Consider the following 19,427-nt stretch of genomic DNA (forward strand, 5'->3'; position numbering starts at 1 on the left):
CCCTGCTAAAGCTTTGATCAGCCAGAACAGAGGAGACCCTCGAGGATAACAGACTGTATGTTCTGTGAAAAGCTGCTTCTTTCTGACATTCTTTGCCATTTTGCATACATCATCTGCTCTTTTTACTGAGTGGGAGAGTAACATTTCAAAGTCTGATATGGGACAAATACAAAGTCTGGATTATCAATTTTAGCTCTCCTAATTTGCTGTCTTGGGTTGGCATATATTATCAGAAATGCCATCTGTTGTTTTATTTAATTGTTTTCGCTGTGTAGCTACTAAACAATCAGTTGTGTTTGCTACTAGCATCACCATTGCTCATAATTGGCATTAAAGGAATAGTTCACCCAAAAAATGAAAATGTGCTGAAAATTTACACACCCTTTGGCCATCCAAGATGTAGATGAGTTTGTTTCTTCATCAGAGCAGATTTGGAGAAATTTAGCACCACATCACTTGCTCACCAAAGGATCCTCTGTAGTGAATGGGTGCCGCCAGAATGAGAGTCCAAACAGCTGATAAAAACATCACAATAATCCACAAGTAATCCACACAACTCCAGTCCATCAATTAACATCTAAGTTGCATGTTTATAAGAAACAAATCCATTATTAATACCTTTTTTTATTATTATTATTTTAAACAGTTGCTTCCAGGTAAAATATGAGTCCATAATCCATGATATTGCCTTTCTTCATTGAAAAAGTAGCCTCGTCTGAATCAGGAGAGAAATGCGCACAGATCAAGAACCATTCACATGAAAACAGTCCAAAACAGTTCTAAACAAATACACTACCAGTCAAAAGTTTGTTTGTTCTTTCATCAAAGAAAATCAAACTCAACTGTTTTCAACATAAAAATAATAAATGTTTTTTTTTTTTTTGCGCAGCAAATCAGAATATCAGAATGATTTCTGAAGGATCATGTGACTGGAGTATGCTAAAAATTTAGCTTTGATCACTATTTACTTTTTTTTTTTCTTTCTTACAAAAATGCAGCTTTTCACTTCACAAAACAACTGATGGACCATGTGGATTACCTGTGGATTATTGAGATGTTTTGCATTTATATTTTCTTAAGATGAAAAAAAAAAAAAGTATTCTACATTCATAGTGAATATTTGCTTCTGTCCATGGGGGTGTGAGAAAACGCCCAATCAGATGACCACAGCATCAGCTGACCGCTGCAGGACAATGACATTATCTTCTAGACAGACATGTGATGGATAGACCACAATTCCTGGCACATTATTTTTTTCTTTTCAGCAATGGAAATAACATTTTTTTACAACTGAAAAACTGAAAACTTCAAACTAAAATAAATAATTATATTTTATTGTTCAAATAAACAGTCATATGATATTTATTATTAAAATAAATGAATTTGATGCTGGCCATACAGTAAATCTTTTCTCTATAGGAATTGTTTAAAACAAATCATCCAGCTCTTGTGCACAAAGGCCATTTCACTGAAGGCTGATGCCTTAGCAACCTGTAGGTCCTCTTTTCATTCATTATGGCCTGGTGGGTCAAAGATATATGGGGCTTACAATGTGCTCAAGTGGGAGGGCCTGGTAAGGGGTGGTGAAGTAGAGAGGTTTTTTTTTATTTTTAGAAAAAATCACTTGTCCCTGAGCAGTTGTATAGTAGCTTCAAAAAAGTTCTCCTTCAAGTGCCAGAACTTGAACACTTCAACTGATTTTCCTGATTAACTTAATGGCTTTGTACTAAATAAATGCCAATGCTGCATTATTCACCAATGTATTTTCACAATCATAGCTGAGGCATATTGGCTGAGGCATAATAGCATATTTCTTTATATTAAATTATTTAATTATTATCATATTTCAATACACACCTTATCTTTTTTTTAGATTTTGTATTATTTTAAAATGTTTTTTAAATCTTTTGATTGGTTGATTCAATTATGGACATGTTAACTTTTTACTTAATCTCTTATTTTCTATTTATTTATAGTTTTTACGGTAACACTTTACAATAAGTTTCATTAGTTAACATTAGTTAACAACATTAGTAAACATGAACTAAGAATGAACAATACTTCTACAACATTTATTAATCTTAGTTAATGTTAATTTAAGCATTTACTGATGCATTATTAAAATCACAAGTTGTGTTTGTTAACATTAGATAATGCACTGAGAAGTAACATGAACTAACAATGAACAACTGTATTTTCATTAACTAACATTAACAAAGATGAATAAATAGTGTAATAAATGCATTGTTTATCGTTTGTTCATGTTAGTTAATACATTAACTAATGTTAACAAATGACACCTTATTGTAAAGTGTTACCGTTCTTTAACGTTTTTTTCATTTTCATTTTATTTTATTTTATTACTCCTCCTAGCACCTCCTTTTAGCCACCTGTGGTTCCCCTAGATCCCACTGTGGGTGTGTTATATCACACAAATATGCTCTAATGTGTATATTGTGTCACATGTGACTGCTCAGATCTGTCATGTAACAGAAATAAGAACAAAAACACATGTCTCACACTCATCCTAGTGCCTTTACTGCAGAGACAAGCACACACATGCACAAATGCACACACACAAAGGGCCCCTGAAAATAATCACTGTGGAGAACCTTATAAAGCGAGCGAAGCACACACACACACACACACACACACATACGAGCTCGCACATAGGGCTGTTGTTCAGGCTGGGGTCCTGAGAGCGGGGTTCAGAGCAGCCAGTGTCCCGTCTGGCAGGAAGCACTCTGCATTCTCAGCGACGTGCCTTGAGTGGACAAATCATGCTGATTGTGTGGGAGAGAAACCCAGTGCTGCTCGCAAGATGAAGGCAGAGAGGGAGGCATCATGCAAAGAGACAGCCATTCCTTCACCGTTTCTTCTCCTGTGGCTTTTTATCTTTTCTTTGGCAGGTAAGACAACATCATGACTTTTGTGTACTGTGCATGTTGAGGGAAAACTTTCTAAAGAAGAGGAAGAAGAAAAAGTGTGTCGTTGTCAGTTTCACTTTTCAGTGTGTGTTTTGTTTGTGGGTGGCTGGATGACACATATCACAAATAGAGCGATCACTCAAGTGAATTAATTAGGGCACTTGATGAAACTGTACTTTTGAAATGCTTTTTATTAGAAATACTGTCTTTTTAATATGAATGCAATAGTAAGGAAGTTAGAAGGCAAATGGAATGATTATGACACAAACTTTAAAAAAAAATATGCACACTGAAAATTGTAATTTAAAAAAAAATTATAATAAATAATCACACCACAGACCAGTTTTTGCATTTTGGCAACAAAAAAAAAATCATGTTGTCTTTAATCTCCATCCATGCATTAGATTTATTTTAAAGGCTGGATTTGTGCAAAAAGTCTGAACAACAAGTTCAGAACAATCGCTACGGCATGAGTGAGTTGGCATGAGCTTGATGACTTCACATTTTCTTAAAACCATGTGTCAAGGAAGGGGACGAATGCAAGAACATGTCCTAACTAAAGCCTAGTCTTCCTTGGAGAGCTTTGATTAGCAGAATCACTGGGCCCCACTGTCTACATCCCCCCATCCACAAAAGAACATGTCTCTTGCACCCTGCCCCTGATTGGAGGAGAGCGAGCCTACAATCTAGACCTTTGTTAGCTCATCCTGGCAAGACCTCAACACTGAGAATTGTTGCCACAGCGATTGAGCCATGCCACACTGACTCGCACTGCCCTGGCAAAGCGGGCAAGGAAGGACATGTTGGCTCACTCAGGAGCAATAAACACAAAGCTGTTTACCAGCAGGTGTCTCACTGGAGAGTTCAAGCAATGTGTATTTGCAGTTTATACTGCAATAACCGGCTGAAAAAATAAAAATAAAAATCAGTTTAGTTAGGATATAAAAAGTGTAGATATATATATTCAACAGTTCTTTCTGGTCCTCGAATCTGATTGGCTGAGAGGAGTGCAATATTTTAGTGATATCTGAACTACAATCGTTTCACGGCAGTGCCTATACAGCCATATCGCATTGCTATTTGCGTGATATTGCTCATATATATATATATATATATATATATATATATATATATATATATAATTTTTGTAATATAGAAATTATTGTATAGAATTACTCATATATACATACATTTAGTAGTTCTATAAAACAATTCCTGTATATATTTATTTATTTATTCAACCGTTCTTTCTGGTCCTCGAATCTGATTGGCTGAGAGGAGTGCAATATTGTAGTGATATCAGAACTCTAACTGTTTCACAGCCGTGCCTATATATGCCCATATACTCATGTGATATTGCGCATATATATGTTACAATGTTTTATAATATAGAAATTATTGTATAGAATTACTCATATATACATATATTGAGTACTTCTATAAAACAATTCCTGTATTATATATAAATTGGACTTAATTTATTTGATCATTTATATTGAATAGTTATATATTGTTGAATAATATAACTGAATATTAATATATTTTTTACATTTAGTCATTTAGCAGACGCTTTTATCCAAAGCAACTTACAAATGAGGACAATCAAAATCAACAAAAGAGCAATGATATGCAAGTGCTATAACAAGTCTCAGTTAGCTTAACGCAGTACACGTAGCAAGGTTTTGTTTTTGTTTTTTTTAATTATATAATAAATAAAAAGAAAACAGAATAGAAAAAGAATAGAGCAAGCTAGTGTTAGAGGCCTTTTTTGCTTTTGTTAATTGTATAATAAATAAAAAGAAAACAAATAGAATACAAAAAGATTAGAAAAGCTAGTGTTATTATTTTTTTAAAGAATAGAATAGAGAGTGTTAGAGTTAGATTTTTTATATTTATATATATTTTTATAGAAATATTAGTGAAAAGCGAAAAGCGTATGATGCTAATTGCAGACTGAATCTTTTCCCCTTTTTTGAACTCTTACACATTCCAAAATAATAGATTTGAAAACAATCTTTCAAATTTAGTTGGAAAATGCATTTTGAATATAGTAATTTTGAGTAGTTTTAAGACAAATCAAATTTATATTTATTCATGTGTTAGAAATGTTTACAGTGCGTAGGATGTAGTGTAAACTGGGGCAAGTTGTCACATGTTTTACTCCAGTCAGCGAATACTGATTTGTACAGTATTGTGAAAAGCTATACAAATAAACCTGTATTGAAAAATGTAACTACATTTTGCTTTGGGGTTTATTATATCTTTTTTTCCTTACTGCTCAGGGTCATTTAACAAATATTGACTTTTTGTGACAACATGCCCCAATTGCTGGAGTGCCACTTTAATGTGTCTGCTTGGGAATGTATTTTCTGTATGTATTTAGGTGTATGTGGGGTGAACATCAGCTGTCCGTCTCCTCTAGTGCGAGGTACACTAGGAGGCTCAGCTCTTCTCTCTGTGACCTACACCAGCACCAGCTCTGACCAGCCCGTTATTAAGTGGCAGCTGAAGAGGGACAAACCTGTCACTGTGGTCCAGTCCATTGGTACGGACATCATCGGGAACCTGAGGCCTGAGTACCGCGGACGAATCCTCCTGTACGAGAACGGCTCGCTGCTCCTGCATCACCTGCAGCTGTCAGACGAGGGCGCCTATGAGGTGGAGATCTCCATCACTGATGATACCTTCACTGGGGAGCGATACATCAGCCTTACTGTGGATGGTAAGACAGACATAGACATTCCTTTTAAGTCAAGAGCAACTTTACTTATACATGTTGTCCTGTTCTCTATCACAGTTCCAGTGTCCAGGCCTTTTGTTCACATGGTGGCCTCGTCCGTCCTAGAGCTGACTGAGTTCTTCATATTGAACTGCACTCACGATAGTGGCACCAAACCCACCTATAGCTGGCAGAAGGGCGGGAAATCTTTGACCAATGACTCACGTCTGCTCCTGTCACATGACCAGAAGATCCTGACCATCTCCCGTGTTGTGATATCAGATGATGACGTCTACAGCTGTAGGGTGGAGAACCCCATCAGCAGTATGAAGAGCCTGCCTGTCAAACTCACTGTCTACAGTAGGTGTTGAGACTCCAGTGTCACCTTCATCCGTGAACTATGACCTGAAATGTTACATCAAATCTTACTATGTTACATAATAGATAGGAATGCAAACAGATAACCAAAAGATGCATGACATTTAAATTCTTGCATCTGGCAAGACATGTTTATCCAAAGTAACAAAACTTCATTCAGTGTACACATTTACATTTGTTTAGTTTTTGCTTTCACTGGGAATCGAACCCATGACCTTGGCATTGCTAGCCTAGCGCCATGTGTTTGAGCTGCATGAAAGCCTTGATACATTTACCCCTATATGGGTGTGTATTAGTACCATAGGTAACCTATAGGTATTAGTATCTAAATGGTACATTTTAGTGCCTTGTAAAAGGGTACTGCCCATTTATAGCTTTTCTACCTTTTTATAGGTGGATTTTCAAAATGACATAAACAAATATATAAAGGCGTTTGCGTGCAGGATGGTATAAAATAATGTGAATATTGTACATTACATTTTGAATACAAATTATACTTCAAAAACATATCAGTGTTTCCCCTACCATTATTTTGTGAGGGTCAAGTTAATTTAATTTTATTTTCTCTATAGCGCCAGACCACAAAAGAAGTCATTCAACATTACCTTCCCTATAGAACAGGTCTATACCTTGTTCTTTTATTAAACAAACTAAATAGCCTTATGTTATTTATCTTATTTACACGACGGCATGTCATTTCTGTCTCTACGGGGCCGGGTCTAAGGAGGGCAGTGCCCCCCAGATTGTCCTTGTGCCCCTCCAGATTCTTCTTGTGCCCCTCGATCATCCACTGGATACTTAAAAAAAAAAAAATCTAAACATTAAATTAGTTACATATTAAAATGACCAGAGATATAGTGTGCGTTCTACAGCTCCCCCACACGGACAGAATTTCATGTGAAATGTTCAAGCCATATTACCGTAATTTTAATTTCTAGCGCCATGAAGATGCTATGTCATCCTAGTAGTTAAATGTTTACAAATCATGTTATAAACATTCATAAGAGCACTAGACAAATCAGCTATAGCAATGGTTATTAATAAAAACTATAACAGCAATACATTGTTGCATGAATAATAAACAACTGATAAAATTATCCACCCCAAACTATAGTACAGTAGGCCTATTAACAAATTTTGATGCAATAGGGTGTGATTTAAAAGCGATCACCCCTCCAAAACAGAGAAAACATCTTCCACAAACATCTACATGTCTGTCTCTTTTAAAGTGTTTATAGTGTATATAATGAGTTTTATTTGTTTGTTATTATAGCACAATTCTTTAAAAAATGATTATTTGGCTAAATTGTTGCATGAACCAGTAGGTTATTGTTGTTGTTGTTGTTAATATTATTATTATTACATGTAAATAAATAACACAAGTTCAGTGCACTGACAATAGGCCTATTTACATTAAACTAGAAGTTGCAAGCATGTTGTTTTAGAATTTATTTATTGGTTGTAATTGTTTCAGTTTACAAAGCAAGCAACGAAAAAACAAAAAAGTCAAGTAAATGTAACTAAACTGTCTCATAAGTTGACTGTGTCGAGGGAACACCTCTAGGCACTACACATAACATGGGATAGTGAATGCAAAATATGTAAAATGATTTAAAGCATGAGTAATTACTTGCCTCTCAGAGTAATGAAGGAGTGAGTGTAATTGCAAACCTTATTCTCATTAATAATAATTGCCGGACTGCAGTCCACATAACCACTCTGTACACGAGATTCTAATATAATTTCATGAGAATCAGAGAAATCAAACTCATCAAACCTTAAAAAATTATTTACCTCATTTACATTCAATCCAGACCAGCAAATACTGATATTTTTAGTTTCATAACCAGCAAGAGATTTCAAACCATTCCAAAGGCCCAATTAGACATTTGTTCTTCAAATATTTCCTTATAAATTTACTCTGTTTAATAACCCTTTTTCCTATTAATAGCTGCTTTAACCTCCCTGGTCATCCACGGTTTATTATTAGGAAAAATTTTAATTTGTTTAAGTGGAATGACTGACTCAACACAGTAATATATAACCAGTGACTTTGTCGGAAATACTATCCAAATCATCATCATCAAAAAACACTGACCACTCTGTACAATCAAATCATCCTTTTAACATTTCACAGGCGTCCTTTGACCACACACAGAGCCAATTGGCTGGTTTCGAATTACAGGAGAGTATCTAGATGAGGGAGACATCACAAACACGCACTGTTGTTGTGCCTCCAGGAACAGGGTTAGGAAACACTGGACTACATGTCTAAGTGATGATCAGAAATCATTTTGTGACAAGACCAAGAAAAAATTTCTTCTATGTTTTTAGAAGAGGTGAAAAATGATACATTCACAGTAGGCCTACATTCAAATGCAGTGTTGTACATTGCCCTGCATATTTATTCTAGGCTATATATTCTTGGTGGGCTGATGGATTATAGAACAGGGATTCCCAACCCTGACTCCTGGAGGCCCCCCAGCACCACACATTTCTTTTGTATGAAACGGCCAGTAAAAGTCTTTAAGTCCCTATTAATGAGCTGATCTGAATCAGATGTTTTTGATTGAGGAGACATGCAGAACATACAGAACAGACAAAGAAACCCATAAAACACAAAATTTTACAGGTAAGTTAAAATCAGTCTATGACCAGTTAATAAATAAATAGCCTAAATAAATTGGCCAGACATATACACGTTAATTCTCCTCTCAGTTTCCGTAGCAATCAGTAAAAAGTGCATAAATCACACCTCATACTGTCACATAACACTCACCATATGTAACCGCGTAATATTAATGAGCCCGGCCGAACGCCATACGCGTGACGCTTGCGGTGATATTAACGTCTGCCGCCTCACTAAATGAGGACATAAATACATGAACAAGGTCTCCAGAACTGCTCTGAGAGTCACTTCATGAGCATTTGACCGATTAATTTGAGTAAAACTATCCTCATATCATATACACACAGAAATGTAAAGGTATTCTAGGCAACCCGTCAAAATAAAAGTTCGGTTTCACTTGAAGGCATTGGGCAGAAATATATTACTATTGTTCAGTAGAACGTACTTAATAGGCTACTACTACTAAAACTATTAAAACCTTATCTTTAAGGAATAATCATACAATGTCTTCAATGTTATTATCAATATTAAATCCCCTTTATTTTCCAAAAAATAAGACTTGTTTAATATTTATTCATTAAAATATAAATGAAAGGAATGGTTTTTATGCCGGAAAAAAACCTGAAACTAAAATAAAGCTGAAATAAATCAAAGAATAAATATTACACGAAAAACCTAACCTTAAAAAACTAAAAAAAAAATTTGAAAACTTAATTAAAAAATAAATTAAAAAAACATTAAAGTAATAAAATTGCTAAAACCAAAAAAACAAAAAGTAAATATACAAATGTTTATAAAATGTATTAAATATTTATCTAAATATTTGAAACAAAAACAAAAAAAGCAAATAACAAAATTGCTAAAACAAACTAAAATTAAAATGGAAACTGAAAAGATAAAAATAAGATAATTAAAAGATATAAATACTATAATAGTGTATAAATAACACAAAAATAACACTGCTCCGAAGTCATATTGAGCACTTTTATAGTGTTTTTGAAGACTGATAGTCATAGTCACTGTGAAAAAGAGCTGCAGATTCTTCAAAAACCGAAGAAAAATAAATAAATAACAGCATACGGCTTTGGAACAACATAAATGTGAGTACAAAATGAAAGAATGTTCATTTGGGTAGTTGGGGTGTTTATGAAAAGGGCTGATGAAGGAGATTGTTTATGAACAAGTGTTTTGCTCCACTGGAGCTCAGCTGATCCTCTCATCCATCTACCTCTTCACTTGCACACATTTCTGTCAGAACACTGAGCCCAGCAGGGTCCTGCATTCCCTCTGCACAGTCTACCCTTTAAAAAAGCCCCAAGTTGCCCCATTCATTCTTGCACTTGGTATTCCTGGCAACCCGTGCAATCAATCTTCCATTTGAGGTCTCCTTGGACCTAATTTGGTCTACAGAGTAGTTTGGTCCTTTAGAGCGCTGTTGGTTTTCTGGAGAGGAATGATGTACTATGTCACCCTGTATTCTCCTTTAAATTTTGCAGGACGGAGTTCTCTCTATATCATCCTCTCCACGGGAGGCATTTTCTTACTCATCACCTTGGTGACTGTGTGCGCCTGTTGGAAACCCTCCAAAAAGTACCAGCTCTATTGTCCTTATCCATTCTCTTTGATAGGTCTAAAGCAAGCCAAATAAATCTCACCAGCTCGCACTGTTGTTGTAAGAAAAGTCTTTGTGCTTGAAATGTTAGGAGGTCAAAGTTCCACAGATGAAAAACAAAGACCAAAGCAACTGATTAAACTGGAAAGAAGTCATCTTTTACACATTTAGGCTTCTGTTTGTACACCAAATGAATATGGTATTGCATTTGATATTTCAATCACAGTTAGGTATGTTGCTAACCAAAATACATCATTGTTCAATCTACAGAAAAAGGCAAGAGCTTGCCAGACAGAGCAGACAAAATGTAGCAGAGCAGAGCAACGGCAATCATGAGGGTAACGACAATTCACTGTTGTAGAATTACTCTCAAAACATTTTAAAAATGCACTCAGTAATTTTTTCCTCATTAAAAATATTACTTATAGAAAAAATATGTTAAAATTGTTTGCAGTAAAAGGGGAATATTATAATATTATATTTTGAATTAGCTTATGCTTATATTTTTAGTTTTCATTTTATTTATTTTACCTTTTAAATGTTGTAATTGTGTTGCTGTTTAAACCTGTTTATTTCAGTTAGTTACCAAGGAAAATTTAATTAATTAATTTTTTAATTTAATTAATTAATTTTAATTTATATATGGGGGTAATTTTTATCTAATGTTTATAATTTATTTTATTTCAGCTTTATTTCAATTGGCATTTTTGTTTGTTTTTGTTTTAGTAATAATAATAACAGTGATGTAAACTCACATAAAAGACTGAGTACACTTTTGCTTTTCTTTTTTTTTTAAATCTTGAACATTCTCTTTACTGTAGTTGATATTGTGCCTGCTAGAAATTACCAGAACCGTCGGCACCCAGGTGGACTATATGTCCTCAAAGAAACAGTAAGAAATGATTATTACTATTATTATTATTATTAATATATTGAATTGTTGTTGTTTTATTATTATTATTGTTATTATTTCTAGGATTTCCCTGATGGAACAGACGAGTCTTCCTGTAATTATATCAATCCCATTGATCCCCTCAGCCCACCTTGTTATCCCAGCATGGCTCCACCTTCTGCACACTCTCCAGATGCTTATATGCATTCAGGAAGAAGATACCCCCGTACCCCCGTCCCCTCTCCTCCATCAACCCCTCATCCGACTCTCACTCCACCACACATGGGCAGCTTAACACGCAAACCCCACCCTCAGAGACTAAGCCCCCCACCTCCACATGCAGAAGAACTTCCGATTGAACCAGAAAACAATATGCACCACCACAGCCTCCCGCGATGAGCAACACGATAGAGAGTTTTGAATGTAAAATGTCAAGCATAATGTCAGATTGTGAGACTATGAGGACATGGTAATTTTATTTAGTCATTTTTTATTAGTTATCTTATGTAAATTTTAGTATTTTATGCTTTTCAAAAGTGGATGAATGGTGTACAGGACCAAAACTTGTAGTTGTAAAGTAAAAAACTAATTTACCAGAGAAGTACACGGATGTACTGGTTGGTTTAATTGTTTTTGTATACTAATAGAAACATTTGAGTTTTATCAGATTCAGCTGTGGTTTATACCTTAAACTAAACCAATATAATATTTTAAAAAGAAAGAAATACTGTTATTCTGTTTAATTTCATCTATATTGAGCATTATTGGGATCTCTTAGGATTTACTGTAAATATTACTTTATGTCAGTATTAAAATGATTTTATTCTTTTTGTTTGTTTATTTGTTTTGACAGAAAACAAAAGTAAATGTCACTTAATATCACTTGCTTTCTGAATATTCAAAAAGACTAAACGACACAAACCTTTAGGTACACAACTGACAATTTACAGGTTTTAACCACCAGAGGCTCCCACATCACTATCAATCAATAAAACATCTGCGTCATTTCCAAAGCCTGGACCATGAATAGCCAGACAGTGTTAGCAACTCTTCAGCTTCTCTCTCCTTCCCTTTTTCTGTAGAACAATAGAAATAGTTTTTAACTGAGTCACGTTAACTTGATTTACGAGTAAATAAATCATAGCATTTCTCCCTCATTATAAAAAGTTTTACCAGTTTTGGTTTTGTTATCCAAATACTTAAAAGAGCATGTTGAAAATGTCTATATTGTGTAAAAATCTTAACATTTAATCTAAATATTTTGATTAAATATGATGCCGTCATCAGATAAATGGCGCTCTACATGAGTAAAGCTTGTTCTAGTCCTGTCAATCACAACACAATTTTTTTTTTTTTAAATCTCTTTTTAAGTAGCTCATGGCGGAATATGGAGTATGACAGTCAAACAGAAAGTGTTGCTCCTTTACTTGTCATGTCCACCTTAGCGGTCCAACAGATGGACAGGAGAACTCGTGAATTGGGATAGGCCTATTTCATGTAAGCTACATGCTAAGATTTAGATAACAATTAGATTTGTAATAGTTTTTTATTTGTACATTTAATATTTTTCTTTATTGTTTTTACACGTTTTATTGGGATGGAAGGCCATGAAACTGTCGCTTATAAACAAAATATTACAGACTATATTTATTGTGCAATAATTCCTAGATTTATTTTTATAATTTTCTGGACTCCTGAACACATGAAGTCACCAGAACAGCAGGAAAGCTTGGAATATGGAAAAGCTTCAACGGATGGAAATATTGTCATTACATTGATTTTGTGAGAAAAGATGATCTGAACACCAGTGTTCACGCCATATCGTAATAACCATAATTACTAGATACCAACTTGTAAAAAGCGTTCACGTCTTCGTAGAACTCATAATTACGATTTGTGAACTGGGAGTTTTCCCGGCTAATAGGCAGCTATTGCAGGATCCTTCAGGTGGCGCATCGTTTATAGCCTTTTCTCACAGCAGCTGGAATAATTAAATGTCAAAAAATCATTTTGATGGCGGATTGTAAACCAGAAAGGATTATATGAAACTGACATTAAATTATATTCAAATTTTAAATGTGCTTCTGATTACATAGCCTGGGATTACACAAGATTTGTATTTTAAAGACAACCAGTTCGAAGGGAGCATAGTTTGCTTTTTGCTTAATATGAAATTCGAATGGTTAGAGTTGACTGTACATAAATTGAAATCTACACGCTAATACACACTATACTCATATTCACGCAATGCTGATGTTGTTAACATTAATAATTTGAGAATAAAGTATAACAATAATAATAATTTGCACGGTTTGATGTGATATGAGCTAACCAATCGTTAGATTAAATCACCATTCGTAGCGCTATTTATTGCTTTTTTCCTCAGTTGGTCAGAACAAACATGGCAGACTTGTTACTTACTTGTTCAGATGACAATATACGGTGAAAATCGTTATTTGGGTCATATATTCCAAGACGTAGGTTAGAATCTGTGATTACTAAATACAGGATTCACACCGGCGCGGTGACTGACAGCCACACATTCACCTCAAAACATTAGATTCATCCATGCTGAAGCCGTGCCACAGCACAACCCATGCAATAAAAATAATTCCGCAAGGAACTGCAATTCCAAGTTTTCAAACAGAGATGACGACAAAGAGGCAAAACTTACGGACTGCAGCTTTAAATATGTGCAGTTTCACATGGTTAGTGCAAATTGTCACATGACCACTGATCAGAGCAGTTTATTTCCTGTTTGCACCTTGAGAATATGATGGCTTCATCAAAGCTCCAAAACGAAAGGCTAGTAAAGTATGTTAACATAAAGATAAGACAAAGATTTCTGGTACACATTATCTTTAAGGGGTCTAGTATTAATATATGAATTCACATATATTCAGTTTTGTTGAGTGTGGTCATAGAATGAGTAAACATCTTGATGGTCACAATAGTGACCGGTGGGATAACAGTGAACTTAATATAAATCCAATTGTAGTTGTTGGTGAAAATTGCAATAAAATGTTGCAATAGCAAAATACTACATTAAATTAAAAATTCAAATGTTACAAAAAATTTACAATTTTGATTTTGTAATACTGGTAGCACTAATATAAAAATTTTATGTTATGTTTTACAAAAAAGTTACAATTTTGAAATGCGTTGATGGTTGAATGTTTTTGTATTTTATCTCAGTGTTCCTATCCATGTTACATAAGGTTTTTTTATGCAAAATAGTAACCCTAGAATGTGATCAGAGAGTTCAAAATAGCTGGGCTATAACAATTTTTATGATTGCAGAAACATGTTAATTCAGTACACACATTATCCCACCGGTCACAATTGTGACCGACCATAAAACACAATTTTTCACACACTTTTCTAAAAAATAAAATAAAATAAATAATAATAATTATTGATTATTTCAAAGGGTTACTAATGACACATCATTTAGCTATTTTCATGTCTGGGAAAAATTTGGGATTAAACGGGTTAATAATAACAAACAAACAAACGGTTTGTAATTAGTTTTTGAACGTCACGTGTTGTCATCTCGGAATTACAGTAATTTCGATGTGGCGTGAACGCACCTTTACTTTACTCTGTCATTACATGGTGTGCCCACCCACATCCCTCTGATCCTGATATAAATTGTATTACTATAATTAAAAAATCTTTTTAGAAAACGAAAAATTTTCTTACGAACTTATGCTATTTATTTTGATAAAATAAATCATGAAATATAATCGTATATTGGTAACAGAGAAATTAAAGCTACAATTAGGTTCAAACTACACATGACAAAATTTCCATGTCCAATTTCCGACTAGGAAGCTGGTATTTACAATAATTCCGATAGCACGTGAATGCAGCATTACACAAGTTAAGTCGTGACGTATTGTCAAGTATGGTGACCCATACTCGAAATTGGTGTTCTGCATTTAACTCATCCAAGTGCACACACGCAGCAGTGAGTAGTGAACAAATGCACACACACACAGTGAACACACACCCGGAGTAGTGGGCAGCCATTGCTACAGTGCCCGGGGAGCAATTAGGGGTTCGGTGCCTTGCTCAAGGGCACCTTAGTCATGGTATTGAAGGCGGAGAGAGTGCTGTTCATTCACAATCCCCACCGGCGCAAGAATCGAACCAGCAACCTTCAGGTTACAAGCCTGACTCCCTAACCATTAGTCCACGACTACCCTCAACACTTAAAAATCACCACTGAGTGTTTGTAATAACTTCTGACTGCGATCCAATGTGGATTTTGGTCAAATGAGCAGAATTATAATGGGCCTCATTCATGAAACTCGAGCAGAATGAATAAAAACGCAGCACTTGCCACTGTCACTTTTTACCCAGCTGTCCAATCAAAGGAGGAGGGCGGGACAAATACTACACAGACCAATCATCCTATTTGTATAACAACTGAACAACAATAGAGAAATTAATATTGCTGGTTACTGCATTTTTATATTCAGTAATATTCTTCAAAATGAGATACTAGTAATACGTTACTGCCGTGGATATTCCTAATCAAAGCAACCAAAGCGTCTCAGCTGGAAAAACACTGTGCCACCAAAGCATAAAGCGCCACCAGCTAGCCGTTTTCAGAAGAGCTTCTGGCATTTTTCAGCTGGCTAAAAATGCTTTGATGGACAAGTTAATTCAATATGTATTGTTAGGCATATGGCCTATTAGTCTTTTTTGCGTTTATGCAATATACTGGAGCAAAACCTGAAAAAGTAGACCGGAATATTCCACTGCGTTCCTGGACACGCAATTTGCACAGCTGTAATTCATAGGCGGGGATTATGCTAATTATGAATGAGCGCGCGAGCGCCCTATTTACTAATGATTGGAATGATTGCCTATGGCGGTGAAGCCCACCAGAGCCCGCCAGAATGGGCAAGGCCATCTGGCTATATAAGCAGACATTTCGCCATAGGATATCAGATCAATTCTCGCCCAATGCAGATACCACTCTGAACGAGATGGATTGTTCAAATTGTGTGAACATGAGTCTCGCCACTCTGCGCGCTCGGATTGATTTCATTTTAGAGAGCGAATCCGCCCCTAGCGTGCTCCCGTTTTCTTCCTCCCAGGGACCTGTGAGGAAAAAACAGCGGGGCAAAGGGACAAAGCACTCGGCCACAAGCAAGCGAGCACCGGCTCAGACCCCGCGCCTCGCCCCCGCCAAGCAGAGAGGATTCTCCCGTTCTCTTTGAGCACGTGGACCAGCGTTCCTCTGCTGATGCGAGCGACATGGTCTCGTTCGGTGCCGTCAAGAATGAGCTATTAGATGACAGCATGTCTCTAATAGTCAAGTCACCTTTATTTATATAGCGCTTTTAACAGTACAGATTGTGTCAAAGCAACTTTCCAATATCAGAATAGGAAAATAGTGTCAATAATGTAAAATGACAAGATTAAACACTCAATTTTCAGTTAAAGGCATTTTATTATTGAATTCAGTGATGTCATTGTCCAGCTCAGTTCAGTTTAAATTGTATCTGTGCAATCAGGTAGACGATATGGCAGGAAAATAAGTGTCCCCAAATAAGCAAGCCAGATGCGATAGCGGCAAGGAACCAAAACTCCATCGGTGACAGAATGGAGGAAAAAACCTTGGGGGAAACCAGGCTCAGTCGGAGGGCCAGTTCTCCTCTGGCCAGACGAAACAGCAGTTCAATTCCAACTGCAGCAAAGATTTTGTAAAGGACTCATTTAGTTCCCGTGGTCTTGTCCCGATGGCTGTCTAGGTGACGAGGTCCTCACTGGGGATCTGTCTCTGGGGTTCATCTAGGTGTCCTGATCTCCGCTGATGTTCAGGGCTGTAGAGGCCATCTCTAGGTGCTGATCCACCATCTGATCTGGATACGGACTGGATCCAGGTGACTGCAGTGACCATCTGATCTGGATACGGACTGAATCGGGTGGCAACGGTGATCTCGGAATAAGAAAGAAACAGACTAATATTAGCGTAGATGCCATTCTTCTTACGATGTGACAAGTGCATCGGGTGTTATGGGAAGTGTTCCTGGTTCTGGTTGACCTAATTAATGCAGCCTAACAATCCTTTAACGGATTTGAATATTAGAAGCGTTTTAATGTGTTATGTGTACGCCAGGTTAAAGAGATGGGTCTTTAATCTAGATTTAAACTGTCAGAGTGTGTCTGTTTCCCAAACAGTGTTAGGTAGAATGTTCCAGAGTTTTGGCGCTAAATAGGAAAAGGTTCTGCCGCCCGCAGTTGATTTTGATATTCTAGGTATTATCAAATGGCCAGAGTTTTGAGAACATAGTGGATGTGGAGGACTGTAATGCGATAAGAGCTCGCTCAAGTATAGATTTTAAAATCTATACGATGTTTAGTAGGGAGCCGGTGCAGTGTTGACAGAACTGGGCTAATGTGGTCATACTTCCTGGTTCTAGTAAGAACTCTAGCTGCTGCATTTTGGACCATCTGTAGTTTGTTTATTAAGCGTGCAGAACAACCACCCAATAAAGCATTACAATAATCTAACCTTGAGGTCACAAATGCATGAATTAACATTTCTGCATTTAACTTTGAGAGCTTAGGTCTCAATTTAGATATATTTTTAAGATGAAAAAAAGCAATTTTACAAATGCTAGAAACGTGGCTGTCAAAGGAAAGATTTCTATCAAATAGCACACAGGTTCCTAACTGATGACGAAGAATTTACAGAGCAGCCATCAAGTGTTAGACAGTGTTCTAAGTTATTACATGTGGGGGTTTTAGGTCCGATAATTAACACCTGTTTTTTCAGAATTTAGCAGTAAGAAATTACTCGTCATCCAGTTTTTTATATTGACTATGCATTCCATTAGTTTCTCGATTTGGTGTGTTTCACTGGGGCGCAAAGAAATATAGAGATGAGTATCATCAGCATAACAGTGAAAACTAACACCATGTTTCCTGATGATATTTCCTAAGGGTAACATGTAAAGCGTGAAAAGTAACGGCTCTAGTACTGAGATTTGAGGTACTCCATACTGCACTTGTGATCGATATGATACCTCTTCATTCACTGCTACAAATTGATGGCGGTCAGATAAGTACGATCTGAACCATGCTAATGCACTTCCACTAATGCCAACAAAGTTTTCTAGTCTATTCAAAAGAATGTTGTGGTCGATAGTGTCGAACGTAGCGCTAAGATCCAGTAGTACTAATAGAGAGATACAACCACGATCAGATGATAGAAGCAGGTCATTTGTAACTCTAATGAGAGCAGTCTCAGTACTATGAAACGGTCTAAATCCTGACTGGAAATCCTCACAGATACCATTTTTCTCTAAGAAGGAATATAATTGTGAGGATATTACCTTTTCTAGTATCTTTGACAGAAAAGGGAGATTCGAGATCGGTCTGTAATTAACTAGATCTTTGGGGTCAAGTTGTGGTTTTTTAATAACAGCCAATTTGAAGGTTTTGGGAACATATCCTAATGACAATGACGAATTAATAATAGCCAAAAGAGGATCTTTGACTTCTGGAAGCACCTCTTTTAGTAGTTTAGATGGCATAGGGTCTAACATACATGTTGTTGGTTTAGATGATTTAACAAGTTTATACAATTCTTCCTCTCCTATAGTAGAGAATGAGTGGAATTGTTCCTCAGCGGATCTATAGTGCACTATCTGATGCAATACTGTAGCTGACGCTGTATAGTTACAATTTTATCTCTGATAGTATCGATCTTGGAAGTAAAATAGTTCATAAAGTCATTACTGCTGTGCTGTTGGGAAATGTCAACACCTGCTGATACTTTATTTTTTGTTAATTTAGCCACTGTATTGAATAAATACCTGGGGTTATGTTTTTTTTCTTCTAAAAGAGACGAAAAGTAATCAGATCTAGCAGTTTTTAATGCTTTTCTGTAGGATAGGGTACTTTTCTGCCAAGCAATACGAAATACCTCTAGTTTACTTTTCCTCCAGCTGCGCTCCATTTTCCGGGCTGCTCTCTTTAGGGCGCGAGTGTGCTCATTATACCAAGGCGTTGGAGTTTTTTCTTTAATCTTCCTTAAGCGTAAAGGAGCAACCGTATCTAAAGTGCTAGAAAAGAGAGAGTCCATAGTTTCTGTTACATCATCATGTTTTTCTGTGCTGTTGGATATGCTGAGGAATTGAGATAAATCAGGAAGATTATTTACAAAGCAGTCTTTTGTGGTAGAAGTGATGGTTCTACCATACTTGTTGCAAGGAGTAGAATTTACAGTTTTAGCTACACTATATTGCCAA

General features: G+C 36.0%; 1 protein-coding gene and 1 long non-coding RNA gene across 5 annotated transcripts; one reads left to right on the top strand and one right to left on the bottom strand.

Annotated features, from left to right (window-relative positions):
* The first annotated feature begins 2,591 nt into the window (after positions 1–2,591).
* On the top strand, positions 2,592–11,987 carry hepacama (hepatic and glial cell adhesion molecule a). Its single transcript, XM_058799576.1, has 7 exons — positions 2,592–2,909; positions 5,311–5,649; positions 5,725–6,006; positions 10,150–10,243; positions 10,536–10,603; positions 11,087–11,157; positions 11,242–11,987. The coding sequence occupies exons 1-7, from the start codon at positions 2,822–2,824 to the stop codon at positions 11,554–11,556; spliced, it is 1,257 nt and encodes a 418-aa protein (XP_058655559.1). The 5' UTR covers positions 2,592–2,821; the 3' UTR covers positions 11,557–11,987.
* LOC131554317 (uncharacterized) lies at positions 2,830–13,729 on the bottom strand. Of its 4 annotated transcripts, none has more exons than XR_009274373.1 (4): positions 8,804–10,126; positions 5,828–6,051; positions 5,449–5,640; positions 2,830–2,960 (listed from the first exon to the last, which is right to left on the bottom strand). It is a non-coding gene; the product is annotated as an uncharacterized LOC131554317 (long non-coding RNA). The 4 variants fall into 4 exon arrangements; XR_009274374.1 differs by lacking the exons at positions 2,830–2,960; positions 8,804–10,126 and adding exons at positions 3,004–3,831; positions 13,579–13,729; XR_009274375.1 differs by lacking the exon at positions 2,830–2,960 and adding an exon at positions 3,004–3,831 and having other exon boundaries at positions 5,872–6,051.
* Between the last annotated feature and the right edge of the window lie 5,698 nt (positions 13,730–19,427).

The sequence above is a fragment of the Onychostoma macrolepis genome, chromosome 15 (assembly GCF_012432095.1).
Source record: "Onychostoma macrolepis isolate SWU-2019 chromosome 15, ASM1243209v1, whole genome shotgun sequence".
Lineage (NCBI taxonomy): Eukaryota > Metazoa > Chordata > Actinopteri > Cypriniformes > Cyprinidae > Onychostoma > Onychostoma macrolepis.